We start from the raw sequence: 24986 nt of genomic DNA, 5'->3' as shown, positions 1-24986 counted from the left end.
TCGTTACCAACAGCTAACAGACTTTTTTTTTTCTTTTTTTGCTCAAGAGGAAGGTGAAATCAAAGCCCATTTTTAAACATTGCTCTATAGCATTGTATAACTTACCTTAACTGAAATCTGTCCATCCACTAAATCATCTTTTGCCAGTCATACAATTTATTTATGGACAGACTAAAATAGTGACGTGTGTTATAAATAAACCAGACAGATCTACAGCCTCATTGTAGTTACAAAACAAAGCAAAGGCCAAACTTCTGCCAGCCCAGCCCATCTCCCAGGGTTGTGCCAATCCCAGCAGAGAACTCCATGGAAGGAAGCAGTATGACATCAAGTGCTCCAGTCCTTTCTGCTCCTTCCTCCTGGCCCCGATGTCTACCAGGGTCCCAGATAATATATTTACCAGTTTCTTGCTGTTTTTCCAAAGGGATTCTGTAATCCTCTTTTCTAGGGTACAGTGACTCAGCCCAGGCTCTCGCAGTCCACAGAGCTGACTTCATGTCTCCTTTCATTTTTCATAGTTCCTGCCTTGCTGGAGTGTGATGGTAGCTGGACACAGGCCATCCCCAAAGCTCATCACTTCTCCAGAGCTGCTCTGTGTCTGTGGCCCGAGACCTTCTCCTCCTTTTCCTCCCTTTCCCATCTCCTTCCTCATGCCTCTTTCTTACCCATTTCTAATGACAGTAGGAACAGCGAAGGCTCATCTGCACATGGCTCCAAACAGCACAGAGCTGTGAGAAAATGATTTCTGGAGAGCACCTTTTCTACAAGGAAACAAACTCACCCGCAGAAACGAACTCAATCACAGCAAAACAAAAATTAAACTCGACCTAAGCAACTGAGAAGCACAAAAGGATTGAGGTGGGAAGAGACACAGAGCTAATTCTAAAGTTGGATCAAGCTCCACATGTCCTTATCCAGTGGAATTTTGCAACCCCAGGCCTCGCATGCCTCCAGAACAGTTCTTGAGATGGGGGTTTACCAAAACCCTGCTCCTCCCTTCCTTCCTGGCCACAATCACCCCTCACTCACAGCTCTGCTCCCTCCTCACCACCCTGGCACCTTTCCACCTGCGAGCACATTTGTGTTCTCAGTGAGCCCAGTTCCCTCTGCCCTCGGGTCAACCCGAGCCACCAGGTACAGCTCCACGAGGCACAAGAGTCAATGTCTCACTGCTGCAGGTGGGACAGCCCCCATGCCTGTCCTGCACTCCCAGGTGTACACCCATTCTGTGCCTCAAGTGCCAGCTCCAGAGCTCGCCAGACCCCTCTGGGAACCCACTTAACCCGCTTGGAAAGGCAGAAAACAGACTTGGCTTTGCTGCTGGATGACATTCTACTGTGTTATGAGTTAAGCCAGGTAACAGAAAGGCCTGTGGATCCCAGGGCAAGGCAGGGGGTACACAAGAGGAGGCAGCAAGAGGAACAGGCACTGAAAGAAAGAAGAGGAAGCCCATTTTTCCAGCTGCAGCAGTTCACTCGCCTTGCATCTGCAGCCACAGGGCACTTATTCCCGATGCATTCCGGTGATGCTGCTGCTTCAGACCAGGCCCAGGGCTCGTGGACCAAAGTCAGTTTTTTCAGCTGATCTAGTGGGAGGTCTCACCTCTCTCTCCCTGCAAACCCTGCCCGGGGATGTCCTCAGTGTCAGCCTCACTCTGCAGAGTGGATTCAGCTGTGCAGCTCTTGTCAGTCTGCTCTGAACTGCTCCCGGCCGCCTAAGCCATTACTGCACATTATTACCTCATGCAATCCTCCCCCAGGGAGGGAAAAACACACGTTCCAGAGATTAACCTCCAGACATCCTTTAACCTGTCACCAGAAAGCATGAAAACATGGCCCACAATGTGCTCTGCAGCAATTTTAATGGTTCCTTCTCAGGATCCTAACAGCTGCACCGCTCCTCATCTCAACTTTTTAACTTCCTCACTGGGTCACTGATTATTGAAATGGAGATGAAGCTCAAGATGGGCTGATTTCAGCACACTGTGACCCCCTGTAAATCTGTAGTGACTACACTTCCATTTGGTGTCCTGGCACAAATTACTTCAATCTGTTGTCCCAGGAATCAAGTACAGCAGCTGGGATTTACCAAAAACATACAGCCACAGCACCATTTCCATTCCTTTGGCTGCACCTCCATGATCTTAGGGGTCTTTTCCAGCCTAAATGATTCTGATCTCCTTCAGCCACAGCCCAGAGAGAGCAGGGGACAAAGAAGCACCTTCAGATGGTAAAATTACAACACCCAAAGCCAGGTAGGATGGTCTGAGCACAGACTTGCACAGCTGAGAGCACAAACCACCACAGACACCAGAACACTGAGGTTCTTCCGTATGCAATGACAGAGCAATCACATACATAGAGGTACTTAAAAAAAAAAAAATCCCACAGGAAATAATTAAGTCTTACACTACCTCTCCTCATTATTAAATCACTGCCCTTGCTGTTAATTTTCCCTCTTGTTTACAAAGACATTTTAACTCTGCAATCTAAGCCTGGAAGGTTTATTTTTAAACCTACTGGTATCTAGCTGCAAATAACTTTCTGCAAATAGACACGCCTAGAGGGGACACAGATTGATCCTCTGATCCAATAAAAAATACAAAGAAAAGGAAAAAGAAATGCCAAGCATTCAAACCTGGGCCTGCTGGAAGGACTTCAGCCGCCTCTTGAACCGAGATGGAAGAACAAAGTCACAGCCCTTGGCAAGGAAAGCCAGTTCCCCTCCCAAGTCTGGGTCCCTCCGCAGAGAACTCTCCTTGATCATCATTCTGGGCAGCTCCCAAGCAGATGTTGCCCTTTCCAGGAGGAGACCACGGCACGTTGCTTTCTTGGGTTGGATTTTTTACAGGCAAAAAATGGCAAATGGCTTCAACATACTGTGTCTTCTCTCTCTTCACAAGGACAACAACATCTAGAGATTTTATCTCACTCCTGAAGCCAAAGCTCCCTATTTTAACCAATATTCAAAGTGTCTTTCAGTACCACCAGGATCTTCTGCCTTCTTGTAATACTTTAATTGAGAAACATGATCTACAACCGAATCTATTTCCCTGTTGGCTACATGACAGACAATCCGTCCTTGGCTTGTAATAGGCCAGGGGTAACATGGGAAAGGAAGCTCCCACCACCACCACCAGGAACACTAAAATTAGCTGCACTGCAGGAGTGGCTAAATATACCATCTCCCCCAACAGCTCCGACTTTGTGTCCCAGTGCTGAGACCTGAGGTGCTCACTTGGACCAGCCAGACCCAGGTGCAGTCAAACCGAGCTCGGCCAAGGCCCCTGTGTGTAGCATGGCCGTGGTTCGAGGTCCTGCTGATGGGGTGATGAGGCAGAGGATCAGCATCAGTCCCCACTCTTGACCAAAGGCTGTAATTTTCAAAAGACATCAATTTTTCCTTCTTGCTTGGAAAAAGCAACTCATCTAGTTCCTTAATGCCAAGCAAGCACACAATTATGGATGATCTTGGATAATAAGCTCAGGCATTCCAAAGTGGTTCCTCAGTAAATGTTTTCTTACAGACATCAAATGCATCACTGTTTTATTCCCTCTCCCTGTAGCTCTCAGGAGGCAAAGGCAAAGCAGTTCTCAGGGCACCACAGTCTGCTCTTCTTCTGCACAGCTTGGAGCTCCATATCCTTCAAACCCTTGCTCAGACTTTGTGCAGGCTTGCTAGAAGCGTGTTCTCCCTCTCCTATCCTGAGAACAACACTGGACAAGGGCCTGAATCCAACTCTTACCACACCAAATGAAGGGAGTCCCATGGTCTGCTTTCCCTACTTGACTTTAAAACCTTAGAAAGCAACCTGGCAAAGGAGCCAAGTTCAACAGCACAGAACAACATCTGATTTGTAGCTAAGAGGGCTTGCTCTTCTCAAGATACTGCATTTGAAATGAAAAGGTTTCACTGAGCCTCACAAACCTTTTCTTGGACACGTGCCTCTGGTGTCCTTCTCCCGGGTTCCTGTAGAAAGCCCAAGGTTAACATGAAGCCCAGTTGAGTACAAAGCCTAACAGAGTAAGACGGGAATGAAAAAAGAGCTCCAAAAACAAAAGGCAAGCAGGAATGTTTTAACTGGAACTGTGACCGAGTGAAGGATATACAGATCCACGTGCAACATGTTTGGAACAAATTTGGGGTTTCTTACTCGGACAACTTTTTTCTAAACATCAAGGCAATGCCTAAAGAGCCCAGGAGGCTCCATGTGCTGGGAGTGCTGCACATCTCACACAGCAGCATATCAGGAGGTGATTTATCATAAATCATCTGCAGCAAGTGATGAAATACTTCATCTCCAACTGAACTCTCACCCTGCTCACACACTGCAGAGGGAATGAAGCCCAAAGAACCTCTCACCTCCAGCTACATCCAGACCAGCTCCAGAGGCCTTTGACAGATGTATTACTTTTCATTCACAAATTACCCAGTCACAAAGGAGCCTGGAAGTTTGGGGGACTTTGCACTGATAACCTGGAAAAACACAAGTAATCCAGAGGCAAGACTGGCTGTGTCTGAATTCCAATGGCTTAGAATAGCAGTTTTCTAGGATGGTACTTCCTATCCTCAAAGAACACAAGGTGGGTATAAACAAAGATGTAAATATACAGTACTGTGAGAAATGAGCAGCAAGAGAGTCTTGTGTCAACAGCTTCAAAGTCAACCAGGCAAAACCCTCAGCAGGAAAGTCTGACCTCAACAGCCAGACCAGCTGAACCACAAACTCAAACTCCTCCTTGCTGGGACCCAGTTTAAAGCATGAAGGTGAGAGACGGCAGATCCTCTTTACAGGTCTCAAGAGCACAGAGAGAACCCCACCTGTGCCTAAAGCTGGTGTTAGCCCTAAGAGATCCGGGTGATTAAATCACCCCAGGACTGGCTGCACCCAAAGCCTGGCTCCAACAATCCAGGGTCCCTGCACAGCCGAGCAGAGCACCAGCTCCAGCTGCTTTCAAAACACACCAAACTTCTGCAGCAACCCCCTGACTCTGTCTGGGGTTTAGAGTCAGTGGGGCTGAAAAACTCAGTATGTATCACCAGGCTCTGTTTCACCCACCTTGAGATGTTACTTCAACATAAATCACCTTCACACAAGTAGAGGCTGGATCTGCCCTGATTACAGAAGGTGCCCACATATGAACACATCCCTAAGTGTTTGGTCCCAGGTTTTTTACTCTTTAATTTAATCTGATATAATTTTCTATTTCTTTATCATCTTTCATTCTGAGATACTTCAAGATTCACTTAATAGTTGCATTTATTTCAACAATTATTACCAAACAGGAAAAAAGCGCGTTGTTTTTCACTATTTGTGTCTAGAAGTAATGAATAAATAATGTTTGAGAAGAGTGCAGATTGTGTGTATAGTTTAAATGACAGATATTATCAATATCTAATTGAAACATATTTGTAACATATGTAAGATGAAAGCTGAAGGAGTTTCACATCATGTTTTGGATGCATTTTGAGAAAAAATGTACATTTCAGGACAAATTTAAAGTTACTAGGACATTATAGAAGCCATTTCTCACAATTAATGGCCCCACACAAGACCCTTCATAAGCATATCCCTAAATTTGCAAAACACAAAAGCACACAGAATTATGACGGGGCAGAAATACAAAGCTGCCAGGTCAACAACCTAAACTTCACATGGTTATGAAACATTTGGTTCCACTCAGAGCCTCCTCAGGGCCCCTGCTTTAAGCACTCAACAGACATGTTGATACAAAAACATGCAGGATGATGTTTCAGGGGGTCAGGAACACTTCTGAGAGTCCCAGCAACATCCCCCACCACTCACTCAGGATGAGACAGCCCAGGGCAAACGTGGAATCAGGGAATAGTCTGACTCAAGGCTCCGCCATCCAAGACATACCAGGGTGGTCCAAACCCACTCCTCAGCCCTGCAAACCCTCTGCTCCCAGATCCGGGGGCTGGATCACACATTTGACATCAGGCTGAGCAATTCCACTCCTCAATACGGCAGAAAACAAACCTAACAATTTATACCTCGTATACAAGCACCACAGGCAGTCCAAAGGAAGATGTGGAACCATGCAGCAGGAAGTAGAGGCATGGAGGAGAGAGAAATGGGAAGCAGGACTGCGCTCTCTGACTCATTACACCGAGTAATCCCTTTGAGGAGGGACACCCAACAGAGGAGGGAGAAAAGACAAGAGGTCCCTTTGTATCCAACCTTGATCCTGATCTCTGCTCCCCAAATTATTCATCAGCTTTATCCAACAGCTCTTAAAATAAAACACATGAGCAGAACTTGGAGCAGAGCCCTGCACTACTCAGACTTGATTCCGAACTCAGAAGGACTACATTTCTTACAGACTTTTACAGGGTACTTTCACCAAACATTCTGCAAGCATTGCCTGAATTTCCTTTGTCAAATTAGCCATCCTGGACAGGTAGTAGACCCAGGGCAAAGAGAGGGGAAGGTCAGAAACATCCACCACTGATTTCTCCAAGGACTTGGATAAGACATTTTAGTCAAAAGGCAGCATCCTTCATCTTCCAACCCTCCCAACACTCAGCATTTGTGCAGATCAGCTCAGAGCATTCCAACAGCCCCCTTCTTCACTACTCACTATTAGTTTCCCTCACTGCCCTCACACCTCCCAATGCACCTAGGATCTTATTGCCCTCTTAGCTACAGACAAAAATACACAATGACACTTGGGGGTTTGCTGGCCTCTAACACACAACTGCACTGTCCTCACTGAACTGTGTATTTCTAAACCAACACATTCAAAAATCAGCTTCAGACAGGCACACGGAACAGGAAATTTCAAACCAAACAGCTGGGAGGGGTTTGGAGATAAGCAACGGGAAAGTGGATCTCAGGGTGGGAAATGTTGGCCTCTCTCAGAATAGTCAATGCTTCCTGGCTGCCCCAAGGCAGCACCGTGCCCTCATTATGGGCTCTGTAAAACTGATGGACTGCTGCAGCATTCATTTCCTGCTTTCTAAATATTTGGGGTTTGAAGATGAAGAGGCAACGAATCCTATTGTTCTCTGTGGAGAATCATAATTGGGTTTATTATAAAGGACAAGTCAGGCCAGATTTAACACAGCCAGGCCAGCTGAGCCAGAGCACAGCCCTCTCCAAAGGGGCTCTCCTGCTCTCCTGTCATGGCTTCGGATTTGAGGGATATTAAATCTGTCACAACCTTCCTAAAGGAAAGCTGTGCTGTGTGTTCATGGTATTAGAGCTGTGGGGCTTTCTGCATGTGCACAACTATTTGATAACAGTTTAAAGGGCCTTAAGAAAATACAATAAATACTTTGCATGTTATTTATCCAGGCACTCGTGTGCAACCCTGAATGAGACTCCACACTGAGCTCCAGTCACAGCCAGGCTTACCCAGGAGCAGGGATGCATTCCCCAGATGCTACACCTACAGAGGGCCTTTTACCCACACCTCTGCTAGAAATGACAGCAAACCTCCAGTAGGACTGGGAGCGAACTCACACAGCCAGGTGGGATCAGGGAACAGAACCTGCCCAGGGACAAGGCTGCTGAGTCATTGACAGTCTAAGTGCACCCAGATCTCAAGTGTTACATAAAATCTGCCACAAAGTCAGGCACAGTTTACCAAACACATTTTTGTTTGAAGTTCACAAATTAGAAAATTTTGTAAATTAATGTACAAGGCAAGAATAGCTATTTCAAGAGATCACTCCAGAGCTTTTGGAGCTGTTTCATTCTACAGTCTCTCAGAAAAAAAAAAATCTTTCCCTTGCTGAAAATATCAGACAAGTTTATGCCCACCATTTCCTGTGAGCAAAGTTTCCCAGAGCAACAACAGAAACACTTGTTTAGCCTCATCTAAAAAGATCTCAGCACTGTCATTTAGGGTCAGACACACCCTACCCATCCCCTTTCAGAATGTACCAAATATCTGTATTTTGGGGCAAGCGGACAGTTTTCAAATCATGCACATCATGCTCCAACTAGAAGGAGCTGTGAAAGTTCACTGATAACCTGGGTACTCTTTCAATGCCTGTGTGGAAGGTGCATTTTGGAATCTTTGGACAGTCCTCTCCACACTTAATGAACACTTGGAATAAAGGCAACAAGTTCTCTTGAAATCTGGCAGTTGTTACCAAATGAAAACACTGAGTGCTGCAGAGCCAGCCTTGGCTTCCCTTTAAAGACCCTTTTTCCTGGGAAAACCTAATCCTCATTTGAGAGATACAAGTCATGTAGACTCCACCATGACTCCATATACTGGGGACAGGGAAAAGAAAATTAAACCACATTGCCCTTTGTGCCATGGAGGATCTCCCTCTTTAGGAACTAGTGATGAGGAGGACAACAAGTCTGCTCCAAGATGGGAAAGGGAGAGATGGAACATTCAGTTCTCCCTGAACTGGTGAGAGGCAGCCCAATCCATACCTGATCCCAGAAGTAAAGTACTTATTAAAGTAATTATTACTACCCTCTACCATATAGGACCCATTTAAACCACAGCCAGTCTACAGGAGCACCAGCAGGAAAGGCTCAAGCTCAAAGGTGACACTGCCCATCAAGATCTATTTTGTTTGCTATGGGGCTTTAGTTTCCTTTTTTTTGTTTGCATTTCAGTAAACGCTACATTTCTGCCAGGTTGAACACATTATTCCACACTGCAGCATCCAAAGCACAATGAATCACTTAGCAGATGTATTTTTTTTCCACATTTCCCCACGTTTGTTTTACTCCCTGTCCCCTCAGAAGTTCAGTTCTCTTACCTTAACCACCTCTGGGGCCTGCTGAACTGAAGCTGGGACAGAGTCTCTGCAGGCAGGCCCAGCATGGCTTTTTTTCCCTGCAAGGAGGGACTGTGAAGGAGTTGCTAAAGTTTCCTGAAGAATCTGCATCACTTCCCTCTCCTTAGACAAGCTTCCCTTGCCTGTCTGGAATTCCACCAGCTCCTGGGCAAAGTCCTCAATGCTTTCCAGGATCCGCAGTAAAAAGGCTTTGTCGTCCTCTTCCATTTTGTGACCGTTGGTTTCCATGATTTTTGACAGAGAAGAAGGGGGGTCAGCAGGTTTACTTTTGGCCTCCAGAGCCTGAGGTAGAAGCTGCCTCCCCTGCCTGCCCAACACCTGCACGCCCACGGGCTCGCCCTGCTTCTGAGGGGGTTCCGTCAAAGCGCTCTCCATTTTCCGGGAGAAGCACTCCAAATCCAGCAGCAGTTTGTCTATCTCCTCCTTGTCCACCCTACTGCTCGTCTGGGCTCCTTTGGGGACACCAGCCTGGGCCCCGTGCAGAACAGAATCCAGGAGTGGTGTTAAAGGAGTCGCTTCCTTGGGAGTGGGGGACAGCTCGGCGTCTCCCACCTGGGCACGCTCTGCTTTAGCATCAACAGGGACCTCTGAACCAGCAGCTCGCTGGGAGCTGTGCTCCATACTCTCCCAGCCCACTCTGTGCTCTGCCCTCCGCCCTTTCCCTGCTGTTCTGTCCCTATCAGCCTCCTCCTCGATGTACAGCGCCTCAGTGCAGGACGTGCTGTCGGGGGGGCTCGGGGCCGCTGACTGAGGTAGAGCGTCTTTCCCAGCTCTCACGCTGCTCTGGGGGGCACTGGGAGGGGAGGTGGGGGTAAAGGCCACAGTACCTGTTTGGAGGGACTGAGAGGTGCTTGTCGGCTCCCCCTGATCTCCTGGCAGAGCCAGAGGACCTGCACTGGAGGATGGCAGCTGGATAATGTCCTCATAGCGGGGCGGTTGCTCGTCCTCGAACACCGGGGCAAAGGGGCTCTGCTGCAAGCCATGGAAGCAGCTCACCAGCTCTGCCCAGTCACTCGCCTCCCTCTGCCCCGCGGGCTTCAGTTCCAAGGGCAGCTTTTTCAGGTACGAAGAAAACCTTGTCATCAGGTTCATGTATATCATTTCTGAACTGGCCAGGGGGTCACTGCTGTTCCCTCCACCCACGCTGTCCGCAGATTTCCTTTTGATGCAGTGTTTTATTATGTCCGTGCACTTCTTCAGATCCTCTGAGCACTTCAGCAAGATGTCCAAGCACACCTTGATATCCCCACCAGAAGAACCATCTAGCTTGTGTTTTTCCAAAATCTGGGTAATGAAGTTTTCTTCAGAGAAGGCATGAGGGGAGAAGGGAACCGTGGGGCTCACGGTGACTTCTGGAGCATCACTGCCCTCCTGCCACTTCTCCACAGGGGAGGGGCTCTGCAAAAAGCCACACGGAGGGCAGTTCTCATCGTTGTTGAGGTGCCCATAAATCAAGTCAAAGTCAAAGGATCGTCTGCTGAAGGATTCTGACCGAACCTTCCTTCCCTTTCTGTAGGCCACATGATTGGAGGAGTTTCTGAGCTTTTCAAAGGAGAACTCCTTTATTTTACCACTGGCAAGGTTTATTGCCTCACCAGTAATGTCCTTTAAACTGCTGGAGGCTTGCACTGAAGAGCCCTTTTTGATCCTTGGGTTATTTGGGAGGATTTGGTGATAGTCCTCATTTGCAGACAAGCCGAGTCCATTTTCAGGAAGAGGAGTTTTATGGTCCAGGTCGGCATCTTGGACACTGAGCTCTGCACAGACACTGTGGTGGGCAACGATGCAGGTCACCCCGCGCTTGAACACCTGGCAGGTCCCTGTGCAGTGGTGCACAGTGTGCTGGGAGTGCTGGTCTATCACCACGCTGCTGTAGCAGTTCACAGAGCTCACCAGCAGCCTGTAGGTCGCTGCCATAGCACAGACCACGCTGGGAAGTTGTCGGGGTTTCAACCCTAACCATGAACTTCCCAGCAAAAACTCCACCCCCAATTCTCACAGCCACACTAGGCTGGTTGAAAACATTCAAATGTCAATTGGGAACATGCAAACCACGTGATGAGCTACTGCCTTGGGAAGCCCTGGAGAAGTCTAGAGAGGATTTGGAGGTACAGTTACAACAATTAGTGCAACTTGCCTATGGTTTGACTTAAGGCAACTTGATCCTTGTACTCCAAGCAGAATGCCTTTCTCAGCAGAGGTGCAGCACCAGCTGTTCCATTTCCAAGGGTCCAGGTGCCCTCTCCAGCAGGTGCCATAAAATCCAGCCAGTTCTTAGGCACAAGTGACAAGCCAATGGTTTTTGCCCGACCCCTCTTCTCTCTTTTCGGGTGGGTCAGTAAAAGACAGACAATCAAGGAGCAGGTACAGACAAAAAATCCACATATGCCTTTGAGAGTCCCCTCTCACACTGGCATTGCAGGTCCCTGCAACAAGAAACAAAGGTGAGAGTCATTATCATTGCCATGGATTCTGCAGCCTTGTCTGCTGCCAAACGTGTGGCACCAGAGCACACCACCAACACCCGCTGCACCGAGGGAGAGCAGGCTGATATTCTTCCTTCTCTCACATCATCTCCCATATAAGAGCAGTGCTGAGGAGCTGGCCTATATTTATACACAGTCTGTCTATGTGCTGCCATTTTAACAGCTCTATTTTAGCCACTCACTGATTTTTTTCAGGCTTGTTTTTTCCCCTCCCCAGACTGAGCAGAACAGTACCTTTAATTCTAATAGAGCAAAACAGTTTGATCCTGTTGTGAATTCCTGACTCTCGTTTTCCAAGGCTCTAAAGATAAGGCACAGGGCAGTAGAGAAAAGCACTTTCAGGACTTCCAAGCTCTCTGGATTATAAAAAGCTGCAAACAGCCTGCAGCAAAGTAGCTGAATGGTTCTAAGAATGCAGGGCCTTTAGGAAAGGCCACCCTGGCTTCCATTAGTCTTTCACCAAGGTCTTTGAGACCATGGTAAAATATTTTAAAGAGGAATAACTGTTTCCCTTCCTCTTACAACGCATAAATAGCAGCACATTTAATACAATAAGTCCACTGGAGTAGACATTAAGGATAGTAACGTTTGTATAAAGGTTAAGCCTATGAAAAATAGGAATTGAGTGTTTTACACTTAGCACAGCCATTTCCAGCTGCATTTCCTACCACCACAGTCAGAACTGCACCAGAAAGAAAAAGCTGCCTAACTTTGTTATGAAAAGATAGGAAATCTCAGATTTAAGGGTCTTGAATTTTAGACATAGATTCATCTTTCTCTAATGCCTCAAATTAAAACATCCTTGTAAAATTCTGAGCACCCTCTATTCCTGTGCCACCAGAAATCTATTTCATAAGCCACGACTATATCCCAGCTAAGTCACACCCCAGCATGGGTTTATTTTCTTTTTTTCAAAGGTAAATATTTCCCTGTGTGAAAGGCCAGCCTTGCACCTGATGAAAGCACTGTCCTCCCTGCAGTTCCATCCCACCTCCTCTAGCTGTGAGCCTGTACAAACACACCACACAGAAGGGAAGTGCCTGAAGAGCTTGAGGCTCTTCGAATTAACAACTGGCCATAGCACAAGCCTAAACATCCACATTGTAAAGCCTTAATCTGAAATTGAGAAGCACAGATTGTTTGGTGGGTTTGTGATGTGCCATGTCTGCTCATTGCAGCTCTGTCCAAAGGCCCAGGCAAAGGCAAGGACACCTTCCCACTCTGTGCCTTGGCTTCTGTAAAGCACCGAAGCAGTTGATTCAGGATGCAGTAACGGCTCCTAGTGCCACGCTGGGATCTGAACACGCTGCCACCTGCCCACCAAACACTGTGGGTGCTGCTCCTCAGCTCCTCCTGTCCTGTCCTGCTCCCTCTCCACCCACTGGCACTGCCCCAGAGCCCCCCGGCACGGGAGGGCTGAGCAGAGCTATGAGGTGTGTGAGGTGTGCCCTGACTCAGGTGCCAGGCGAGAAAGGGCGGCAGCACAGCTGTTTTCAGCCCCCAGGGTGCTCACACCACCCACACAAACCCAGCCAGAGACTCCACACCCGCCAGTCACTGCTCTCAGGCTTCACCACCACGTGTGCTAAACCCTGTGCTGAACCAGAGCCACAGTTTAAAACAGCACTGTTAGCTCCCCAATGCCTTAATGGGCTTTGTTCAGACAGGAAAACCTGTGCTCCAGGTCTCCAAAAAGTCCAACGATCCCCAGGCTCCCTCCAACACATCCAGGGTAAGAGGTCTGCTGCTTTTTCTTTTCTGAGCATCCATCAGCTACAGACAAGCCTTTTGCATTCCCTGAAATAAATGTTATAGAATATTTAGAGACAGTAGAGGCCTTCAGGAAAGCAGGTTTGATGAAGAATTAATATTGCTTCTGAAAAAGCATGGGACCTCCTCAGGGCTCCTTCCTCCTCTGTGCCATAGAGACTGGTCTTCCTTTTACCAACAAAGAACAGTTTGGGCTTATATCTAATTTGGGAAATAATTACACCTTGATTAAGTTATCCTTAATTAGAGTAATAATGTATCAGACTCACTGTCTCCCTCTCCTGTATCGCTCCAAGGGTTATCTCCCCACACACCCACCCCTTCCACTGGGACTAAGCCAGTTTCTCCAATCCTTTAAGCCACCTTCAAACAATGAAGGGGTATTTTGCATCTGTAAAATTATTTCACAAGTCCTTCAACGAAAAGGTCTCCCAGATTCCCAAACTAAACCCTTTTTTTTAGTTGAAATTTGTGTTCCCAGCTATGCCCAACAATAACGCTCTTACCACCATCCCCACTTCATATCTCCCAAATAATTTCAGGTGTTTGTGCAATGCTTGCTGCACTCTCTAATCCCTTTCCATTTTGCCTGTGTTCCTCTGGTACAATCACAAACCAGCATAATCCAAACACCAACTTGCCAAGGCCAACACAGGATGGCTCCCTCCTGCCTCTGCTGTCGGCACCTTTTACTGCCGTGTCAGAGAATAATCAAACAATCAGAAGCAAAACCCCAACATCCTCTTTTCACCAGTTTAACTGCTGTCTCCTCGGTGGTTATTTACTAATTGTTTTATTGTCACAGTCTGCAGAAACATGCTCAGGTTCTTCCAGGGTTGGAATAGCACAAATCCCCACAGATGGAGAGCAAAACTATTTTTCTTATTTTCCCATTGCCTTGGCCCAGATAGCACAAGCCCAGCTCGCAGTTTTATTTGAGAGGGATACATTTAACACGATCCAGCATGTAAACCTAGTAAGGACAAAACCTCAGAGCATCCCCGTTCCCAGATCTGGGAACCTAGCTGAGCTTGACTGGACTTTTGTTGGGACTTTTCGTGGGTGGCTAAAACCTACTGTTTATGAGTAGAATGAAAAGACAAAATGCACAAAAAAACTTTCCTACTTGGTTCTTTCCAGGCAGGCACTTCATTCCAGTTTGACTCTGGAACAGCCCCCAGTTCAGAAACACTGCAGAAAGGTTCTGTGATTGGGATGGCTGCCACGAAACCAACCCCAGCCCCGAGGCGACAGGGCTGGCTTCAAAACACAAACTGTCAATGAATGGGGCTTCTTGTGGGACCGCAGAATAATGCTTTATATCTGTCCTATATGCAAAATGACATGAATCACTTTGCAAAGGAAAAAATTATTGCAGATAGTAATGATATAAAAGATTATTCTATAAGACACACAAGAAATCCTATTCATGCAAAGATTATGCAGGAGTTCAATAACTGAACAATGACAATCTGTTTGGATGGGGACTGTTAGCCAGTGCTTGACTGACTTGCAAACTGAAGTCTAGAAAAAGCTGCAGGACAGGGCTCTAGTGCCCCTGAATGCCTCAAATTCAGCAAAAGTCTTCTTGAACCCTTATCTGCAGCACTAGCAACAGAAATTAGAAACCACTATAACACCCAGCATGGAGCAAACCAGCCCTTCCTGCACCAGGACATGGCAGAGGATCACTCTGCAGCTGCTCATGTCCGTGGAAGATCAATCTCCAGCTGGGTTCTCCTGCAAAAGGAAACAAAGACAAAACAGGTTTGCCTCTTGGACAGTCCCCAGCACACTTTCAGAAGTGTCACTCTACCTCTGTAATCAGGTGTCAGGTATTACCCTCCTAGAGGATCTCAGGGTGCCAAAAAGCAAATTTTAAGTACATCCTCTTATTTAGGAATGTTTGATTTTTGTTTAGAGTTTACTGAACAAAGCAGATTTGGGAGCAAACTATATTGATTACAGAAGACAAACGTGGGCAAATAACAAAGCAATGCTTGCTTTCAAATTAATTTTTATGACAAATCCACTTCTGCCAAATTAAGCAGAAGTTTTACAACCAGCCATTTAATAAATGATTTTGTAAATCAGTTCCTTTAACGGGGTTCAAATTGCTATCACTTGCACAATTAATTACCTTCCAAAATGAACAGGAGACTAAAAAGAATAACATTTCTCCCTACACTGAAGAAGTTCAGAGAGAAAAAAATCTAACCATCTGAGTTGCTCCTCTGTTCTGTATTTCTTACATATTTACATACTTTGATGTCCTCAGTGGCAGCAGAACTTTTTTGTACATGGGACTTGGGTGGGAGCTGCAGCTGTGCTAACTTTACAGCCCTCATGACCAGCAGAAATTTGATGCACATGCCTACATTTCAGGTACAGGAAAACAAACCATTCACAATTACACCTGTACAGTTCTGGGATCAGGGGGGCTTATACCACTGACACTGCTGAGGCAACCAGAATTCAGTTCCAAGGGGTTTTAGCTCCATTCTATGCTTCAGAGACTGCAACTAACTGGGATGGCTACAAATCCTGCCTTGCCTCCTAACCCAGGTCAGAGGATGTGACCTGCTCAGACTGAGCACTCCTGTTTGAACCAGAGGAGCTCCTTCATATCCTCAAGTGCTTTAGTATTTATTTACATGCACCCTAGAAAAGGGGTCATTATTTCCCATTTGAGTATGTTGCACACCAGGTTCCAGCAAACAGCTATCCCATTTTCTTGTCCTAAATTAAAAGGGCTTTCAGGAAAACAAATTTCCTCACCTACAAGTACTGACACACTATAATCAAATCACCTCTTAGCCTTTAACAGAACTGCCAGGGAGAGTCTGGAAGAGACATATCTCCAGAGCCTTTGCTATAAGTTATTTTCTGAGTTCTGTATGTAATTTGCTCCTGTTCTAACAAAAAACATAGAAGGGGTGGGATTCCTCTCCCTCACCCACCCAACAGTGAAGTGTTCGGTGCTGTGTGTAGGCAATGAAGAGAGGCAGGCACCTCAAAAATCAACCTACAGAACTTAAAAACCAATCTCATTTTGAGATGACCAGTTATATCAGGTGAATCCCATGCCTCAGGATGACACAAGAACACAGGAAAAACTGTATCTGCCTCTGACAGTGGCTAAATACCAATGTTCAAGGAATGGTATTAGAAAGACACACGATATGCTCTTCTGGCCTTCAATTGCTTGCAGCTCTGGAGAACTGTGCAGCTGGATGTGCTTTCTGAGTACTTACTAACCTTCAGAGAATTTCCCTTCCATGTGCTTGAGCACCCCCCATATTCAACAGAAACATTTTGCATCCACAGGATCTTTGGAGGAGACATTCCAGCACCTACCACCCCTTTCAGCTGTGTCACTCACAAGCTCTGACACATCATTTTTCTGAGAGAGAGCACAAACGCTAGACCTGCACTGCATGGTGTGCACAGCATCCCTGAATTTACACAATTCCTTCTCTTTCCTGTTCGTGTGCAGAAGCCACTTTGCACCTTGGATCATTTCCACTGCCGCTCTCATAAGCTTTTCTGGTTCAACTACACACTTTAAGACACAGGAACCCAAACTGGGCACAACATCCAGATCAGAATGAGAACCACAAGCAGAAATTAATCTCTGAACTGCCTTTCAAAAGTCAGTGTTATCCCTGTGCAGTGCTTTCCCCTTCCAAGCCTCACTGTTTTCAGATAACACATTCTCAAATGTCTGCTGGCATAACCACCTGGGTTAATTCATACATTCTGTCCCTCTTCCTACCTGTCTTCCAAGAGGAAACAAAGGTACTATTGTCCTCTGGAAACTGTGCAGGGACCTACTGAGAGAACACTCTGCAAGAGGAAGGTGTTCACTCTTAGAGACCAACATTTTCATACAGCCTCAGAAGAAGGGTTCAGAGATGGGCAACAATAACAATCCAAAGGTCTTGAACAGTTTGTCTGTGAGGAATGAGGGAGCAGGACCAGGCATCTCAGACTGGAAAAGAGGTGGCTTTAGAAGAATATGACAATCTAGGAAATCATGGGTGGCATGAAAAGGGTAGAGGGCTCTGAATGCTCACCTTCTCCTCCAACATAACAACCAGGTGATCAAATGCCACCAGAAGCAGGTTAAAACAGGCACACATGGAGCAAACCTGTGAAATGTCCCACCAAAGGATGACATGGACACAGAAAGGTTCTGGGAAACCAAGGGGCCATTTTTAACACCTTCTCTGTCAAAAGCTACCACCTTTGGCATGGGCACCACTTGATACCCTTTAATTCTTGCTGTGTTGGGGTGACAAAATAAACAGGCAACAATTACTTGATATCCCCATTTGCAGATTGCTATCACAATCCCTCCTCTCACCATCCATCTATTTTCCATGCTAAGCTCCAGTTTATTTGGTTACTGATTTTACACAAACCCTTCAATCCCCTCTTTGGAGAGGGGAGAGTGTCTGCCCCTAACTTTCGAGGGAGTATGTTATTCATTACTCAAAACCATCATGGATTTACAGCATGGCATTTTGTTTTGCTCCCTCTCCTTTTCCTAGAGATCTATCATTTCTATGTGCCTTTTTTTTTTTTTTGACTGTTGTTGAGTGAATTTGACAAAGTTTTATCTGCATTATTTAAAAGATCTCTTTCCTCAATGGCACAGATTCCCATGAGCTCATCACTGCACAAACACAGTTAGTTGTTTATCACCGTGCACATTATTTTACATCCACTGGCATCAAGTACCGCTTGCCTACAACCGAGTATTGCAAGAACCTTCTGTAACTTCAGCCGGCTCTGGTTTCTGCTCCCTGAGTTCCATGGTTTTCGGCATATACTGTCGCTTCATTACTCAACCTCTCTTCCAGGCTGTTTATAACTATGCTGAAATCACAAGCCTGAACACAGATCCCCCTGGGATTGCACTAGTGATCACTCTTCACTGGAACAGCTGACAGTCCTTCCCACACCTTTCCAGGTATTAATTACTGGAAAAGCTATGCTCCTATTCCACAGCAGTTCATTTCCTGTGAGAGGCATCAACAAAGTCCTTTGTTAACCTCTCCCTGAAAATCCAGAGACAGCAGAATTCTTGCCTGTTTGTCTCTTGTGCCTTCTTGTCAAAGAGCTTCAGACCATCGAACTTCGCCAGATGTAGCTGCACTTGAGCATTCCCTCAGTGAACCACAGGGGTCACTGCAAGGAGAGCACTTATCAAGCCAGGCTTCCAGGCAGACATGACCTTGAGAATCAGCGGCCCTGCCAGGGTGATTAACACTGCTTTGCAGTCAGTGTGGACTCAGAGAAGTCCAGTTTTACATTAGGAAATCTGTTTTGATAGATTTACCCTAAAAAAAAATCCCCCAACATAACTCAAATACAACTTCTCCACATTTCCAGCAGCAACGTAAGGCAAGCCCAGCACTCAGATTTTGGCCAGTACCAATAATAATAGTCTGCACTGGCTTTTAAAAATAAACCTGGCACTAGACCTTAAACTATTGTTCTAAATTACTGACTAGCTGTCCGTGAATGCAGTATTATTCAGTGTAATTCCTTCAGGTTAAGTCACAGGGTAATCCAATATTCCAGTGCCTCTATTCCCTTCACAAACACCCCCACTCAGGTCCTTGAACACAAGCACACCCGAACTCTGCTGTGCAGCACTGATGGACGGGCTGTGCAAAGCCTGTCACTGCAGAGGAGGCTGGTTAATAATGTCAAGAAAGATGTCTCTCTTTTCAGCTTTTCTGGAATACCTTTCTTCAATGCTCTATTTGCACAGTCTTGGAACTAAAACTGACCAAACAGGAATCTGTGCCCCACGAGACTGGTTTCCAGTTATACAGATGAGACACCAAGAGAGTAAAAGCTCACATGAGTTTTCCACATAATGCCAACCCATTATCCATAAATACTTTGCCAACTAATTATTGTTCCAGCCCCGTGTCTGTGTAGAACCCCTGTTTAACCTCTCTCACTTAGCAGGCCCCCAGTACATTAACAAACATGAAGTTTGGCAAGGCACGAGTCAAAACAATGTTAAAGCCTGAGCTCTGACACGCTGGCAGAAAATGAGGTGACCAACCAGTCAAACACTAGAGGTGAACAAGCTTCAAAAGCTCATAATTAGCGAGGCTCAGAGCAGAGGTCAGAAAGCCTGCTTGGTTAAGTAATGTGTCTCCTGGCTGTTTATAACCTTATATGGAAAGAGATAATTTCATATTAGCAAGATACATTTATTTTCCCTGGAATGTTAATTTTATATTAACAGTATCCAATTGCTTTACATAAATTAAAGTGATTGCACTTAAGTGTTAAAACAACAAAGGAAGAGTTGTGTCCAAGACAGCATTCCCTCAGTCATTCCATCAGTAACCCTGATACTGAGGTTACAACCTACAGATTCCCTGAAACCATCTTTGGAAACTTACTTGGAAGTTCCATTTCTCCTACAGCAAACTACCTATGGGCTAGTGATCTGCAGAGGAAAATACATTCCTAATTTAATAACAGCTAACACAAAAAGTTGTTTTCATTCACTGCCCATCTATTCAGAGCTCATGCATTTCTCACTGCTGTCCTATCCAACCTCTCCACGTCTTATCTATCACACTGCTCTTTACTCACTCCAATCCTCAGGCATTCAGGATTTGGGTCGAGTTCTGTTTGTCTAAGGTGACAGGCCATTTCTCCAGGGTGGTTCCCAGCTGGAGCACTGTAGCTCTTCCCTGGGTCAGCAGTGAGAACAGGGAACTGAAGGAGCTCTGGCTGGGTGCTGCAGTGCCACCCTCTCCTCCGAGGCACAATCCCAGGAGCAGGCAGTCATTCCCTGCAGTCACACCTTCCACAAGCCCGTTCCTGCCAGGCTCCCTCTCGCACTGGGAAGAGGAGCAGCTGTTGAAATGTAACAAATTACACCAAAAGGTGCAGCATGTCCTGGCATCCAACGGGTCTGGCACTGCTACAGCTCCTTCTGCCTGTGTCTTCCATGAGCCACCCCAGAGGCACAGACCGGTGAGATCAAAGCAAGACAGGATTTAAGGGAGCACAACTTTTCTACCCCCTTTCTTCTCCCAAGGAAAATTAAGGGTGTTTTAGCCTGTCACCCTGGTAAGTAATTTCCCCTGTATCTTTACTAACCCAGGGAGCTTTACAAAACAAACAAAATCTTTCATGATTTGTTTCTCTCTTTTTCCTGTGTATTCAAACAGAACCAGGTTAAAAAGACAAGTGATACACACAGGAAAAAAGCAAACTGAAAACCAGATAAATGTAAAGACTCCCTTATTTTAAGTGAACGGCTGAGTTCATGTTCATGAAGCTGCATATTCATTGAACAGTCATTTTTAACTAGCCTGTGTTTTACATGTGTGACCTCAGGTATTGCCTCCTGCATCCAATTCATACACTACTCTGCAATCAGAATTATTAATTTCTCCATCAGTAGAGTATTTACATGCTACTCAAACACTGACTTATTTTCCAGTGTTACCCTCATTTTACACTGCAAAGGGAATACATCAGGTGTTGGTGCTCAAGGCCTGATTTTCTAAAGTCTTTGACATTACAGAGTGTTTCATATGGTCTAAGTAAAGCACCTGCTGAATCACAACTGCCCTGACAGTTGTGCAGCAGAAATTCCACAAACCAGACCCAGGGACATAAGCAACAGAGGAAAATACAGCAGTGAAGTCTCGTGGAAGAATCTTGTCCCTTAACACACATGACAACAGTTCTTTATGACAGCACTTAACTACCTTAATTATGGATGAGAAAATTCCCTTCCACCCACAGTTCTACTTTACTGTCCAGTTTCTGACAGAATTGGAGCACGCGACCTAAGCTCTAATTTGGCCTTCAGAAAAGTTCAGTGTAAGAGAAGAAAGCCTGGTCTTAAGGGGAAGAACAGTACACAGGCATTTAAGTCAAATCAGTCTTGGAAAACATTTACACAACGAAGGCAAAGCAATCTCTGTCCCGCACCAGGAGGTACCAAGTTCAGAGTCACCAGCAGTCAGGTTTTCTGTGTAATTCAACGGGGAACAAGTTCCCTTATGGAGAACTGTCCTTACTAAAACCAAAAAAAACAACCAACCAACATTCACCCCACCCCTCAAAAGAAAGGGAAAACAAATTCCACTGTGCAGCATCATATTTATGCCTCCAGGGCTACCAGCAGTGAGTGTCAGACCGCAGGGCTCCACCACAGAGCTTTCTGAGCTGCCTGAACCACATTATTCATCACCTGCTCCACAGGTTGCAGCTGAAGGAAATGAAGTAGATGCTTTTGCAGTGAATCTCTGCAGTGTTTGGCAGTCACACATTGGTCAGCTGTAATTTGAGGCACTTTGCCCGCAGCTACCTTTAACATTGCACCTCTGTGCAAATTAGGAGCACAAAATAATACAACACATGACAGTGGTTGCAAAGGTTTAGGTAATGGAAACTGGCCTTGTGCCAGCAGGGGACTTTGACTTTTTCATTTTATATCAAGGCAAATATAAATCAGTTACAATTGATACACAGTGTTACCATTTCAAGATACATAAACAATGGGGGGAAAAAGCAAGCAGCTCACCGCTGTTTCTTACTTCAACTTCTCAGTATGCAGCAGACATTAAATCCATAATTCTACAGAACTAAGAGAAGTCTAACAGCACTGACCATCTCCTCAAAGCTCTTGGGAAAACAGCTTCCCCATACACAACTTGTACGAGCAGGTCTGCCAGGTTTGGGAGATTCAGAAGGAATAATCAAGAGAAGAGGTGGCTATTTTCACTAAGTGCTTGGAAGATTTTTTTTCCCCAAGCAGGCATCACATCACGTGGCCTAAAGGCATGAGACCACCACCAAGGAAAATGTACCGAGCCTTGCAGGCAGCACTTCAATAGCAAACAGCTTGGGGACTACCTAGCCTGCATTTATTGGGAAGATGGGAGCACAAAACAGCACATCTCCCAGGGCTTCCTTCTTCAGCATGAAAAACAGAGGTAATATAATTAGTCCGAAGCTTAAAAATGTTTACATTACTTGAGACCAGTGCAGGTAGTCTGATGACCTGCAGAGAGAATTACTCCAGCAGGAACACCTCCTTCATAAATCATTCTACTTGTTACTCAATCTCAGTTTTACAAGTTTATGCTCAAATTAATCTTGAATTCATCTGCCCGTGAAACAAGCAGTCTTGCAGCCAAAGCTGTTCCCTTTCCTGCCCATGAAGAAATACTTCGGGGAAAAAAATTAAATCCTATTTTCATGACCACGTATTAATTCACAACTGCACCGAGGACAATCATAGGTCCAGCTCCCAGGAGCGGCTACAAAACCAGCTCAGCCTGAGGAGGGGAGATCCTTCACCGGCGTTACCTCCGGCGTTACAGCCACCGGCACTGCGGGACACTCCGGGCTGGGAACACGCTGTGCTCAAAAGCCGCTGCGCCTCAGCCCTTGGGGAAAACTCTCCCGGGACCGTTCCCAGCCCCGGCCCCTCCACCCGGCGGAGCGCCGGGGTCTGCGGGGTGAGTGGCACCGCCTCACGCGTGTCCCGCCACCGCCGGCCCCGCTGCCCCCCGGGACACCCCGACAACCCCCCAGGGACACCCCGACAGACCCTCCCGGGACATCCCGAGAGCTGCTCCCGGACTCGGCAGCGCCACTCCCGCGCCGGCTCCGCACCGACCGACACCGCCCCGGGGCCCCCCGCGCGGGCCCTGAGGGGACCCCGACCCACGGCTGCCTCTCCGCCCCGACCCCCGCCCCTCCTCCCGCCCCAGGCCCTCCGGTACCCGCGGCGGCAGCGCCCCGTCCCGTCCCATGCCGAGCCGAGCCGCCGCTCCCGCCGCTGGGCGCGCTCCGCCGCCCGCTCCGGCCGCCCCTTCCGCACGGCCGGGCCCGCCCAGAGCCGCGGAGCGGGAGCGGGAGGAGCGGGAGAAGGAGGAGCAGGAGCTGTGGGAGAAGGAGGAGGGTCCCGCCGCAGCGAGCCCCCGGGTCCCTCTCTCCCTCACCGCCGGTCCCCCGCCTCAGCCCCGGCCTGGGGTTCGCCAGCCACCGCGGACGGTGGTTTTTAGTTTCCCCTCATGAAATCCACCAGCGAATATACAATCGTAGAATCGTCAAGGTTGGAAGAGACCTTTATGATCATCCAGTCCAACCATCAACCCAGCACTGCCACTGTGCACTCTAAACCACCAAACCACATCTCCCAGCGCCAGATCCAGACCCCTCTTCAAACACCCGCAGGGATGGGGACTGCACCATCTCCCTGGGCAGCCCATTTCAATACTTTACCTGAATCCCCCCTGTCTCAGCTTGAGGCCGTTTCCTCTGGGCCTCTCCCTGCAGGCACGGCAGAAGGGACCAGCCCCCACCTAAGCACATCCCGCTGTCAGGGAGCTGAGATCTCCCCTGAGACTCCTCCAGACTGATCAGCTCCAGCTCCCTCAGCCACTCCTCATCACACTTGTTTTCCCTTTCACAAGCCTTGCTGTCCTTCCCTGGATATGCTCCAGCCCCTCAATGTCTTTTTTGAAGTGAGGGGCCCAGAGCTGAACACAGGACTTGTGGTGCAAGTTTACTGAGGGTCACTTCATCTCTTTTGCTCCAGCGGGTTTCCAGCCCTCATTGGCCATCAGTAGTGCCCTCTGGCAAAGCAGCTTCCTCCAGGAAAAAGTACAAATAAGATGGAGAAGAGCCCTGTTGGTGCAGCTGGAAGGGGGAGGCAGCTGCAGCACCTCTGCCCAAAGCAGGCCCCGTGTTGGCAGCATGTGTTCCTGCACTGCAGATCGGATCATGTTGCAATTATCAGAGACCATCTGCGGAGGAGACGCCTAGAGACACCTGAACAGTGCTGCAGGTGAGCCCTGTGATATTAAGGCCAACCTCGTGGAGCCTTTTCCTAAGAGAGTTCCCAACTTGTCTGGCTGCAGCAGCCTCTCCCTTCAATTGCACACACACACTGACATGCCTCCCCCACATGCCCTCATGGGACACCTCAAAATCTCAGCTGGAACACTTGTACCTCCACTGTATCTCCCTCTCCTTCACAAACACTGTCTCCCAGTACTTCTCCTTGTACCTCCCTTGTCTCATGCTGTCCCTCCCCAAAAGCCAAATACAGATGCTTCCCTCTTGGTGTACCTCTTAATTTTTGTATCATTTAAATGTGCTAGAAGTCCTGTAGCATATTCTAAAAACACCAGAAAGCACTTGGCAGAAAAGTCTTCAAAAGCTCCTCTCAATTCCATTCTCAGAGATGAGGGAAACAACCCTGTCATCCACAGCCCCTTAGAATGCTTTTCATTCTTCCTTATTTCCCTGGAGAGGGAAACTGAACTACTTCCATGGCACTAAATTATCACAGTCGGCTCAGGAAAAAAACATTACTCATTGGTCAGAGCAGACAGGCAACAGCTAAAAGGGCAAATACCTCCTACCCAAGCAATGCACTGATCTGAGCCTGTTTTGTGAGACTCCTCCCTTCTTGGCCTCACAGTTCCTTCTCCTGCCATGCAGGACAGGATGTGCACTTGGTCACTTTGGAGAAGTGCAGGTGCTCTGCTGCAGGACTGGACACCCAGGCACGGGACACACGCACGAGCACACCAGGGCAGGGGACTGTGACTGCAGAGCCAAACACGCGTCAGTCATGCGGTGGAAGAGAGCTGTGCTTCAGTCACATGGGCTTTTAAACAGTCCTGAAGGGCTGAACAAAATCACAATAACATAGTTAAGCATTAACTTGCTTCAACTTACCCTGTAAACAGTAGCATGGCTGATTCCCTTTGTGCTCTGGAAAGGGCAGAGCAGTTTTGCTCAGTGAACACTCCGAGTTAAATTAAAGATGTTGAGATGCAACACGAGTAGCGTATAAACACACAAATGCTACAGTATAAAAGACCCCTATAGGCTTTATTGCACCCCAGTTCACTTGGGATAAGGAGTACA

General features: G+C 47.1%; 1 protein-coding gene across 2 annotated transcripts in view; it reads right to left on the bottom strand.

Moving 5' to 3' along the window:
• The window catches only part of PPP2R3A (protein phosphatase 2 regulatory subunit B''alpha), a 47493-nt gene extending 24600 nt beyond the window's left edge, over positions 1-22893 (bottom strand). Inside the window, exons 1-2 of one of the 2 annotated variants that reach the window (XM_027878324.1) lie at positions 22829-22893; positions 8749-11213 (exon numbers count right to left, since the gene is read on the bottom strand). In XM_027878324.1, coding sequence (XP_027734125.1) covers positions 8749-10704 — 1956 coding nt within the window. In that variant the 5' untranslated portion in view covers positions 10705-11213; positions 22829-22893. Of the gene's footprint in view, positions 1-2637; positions 3050-8748; positions 11214-22828 lie in introns of those variants that run through there. The other variant, XM_027878325.1, reaches the window with a different exon arrangement.
• Positions 22894-24986: the final 2093 nt, after the last annotated feature.

Source organism: Empidonax traillii, unplaced genomic scaffold, assembly GCF_003031625.1.
Source record: "Empidonax traillii isolate 1590-97213 ecotype Southwest subspecies unplaced genomic scaffold, ASM303162v1 scaffold40:size2234952, whole genome shotgun sequence".
Classification (NCBI taxonomy): Eukaryota; Metazoa; Chordata; class Aves; order Passeriformes; family Tyrannidae; genus Empidonax; species Empidonax traillii.
Note: the sequence above shows the minus strand (reverse complement) of the source record. Positions and strands in the feature narration are given on the sequence as shown.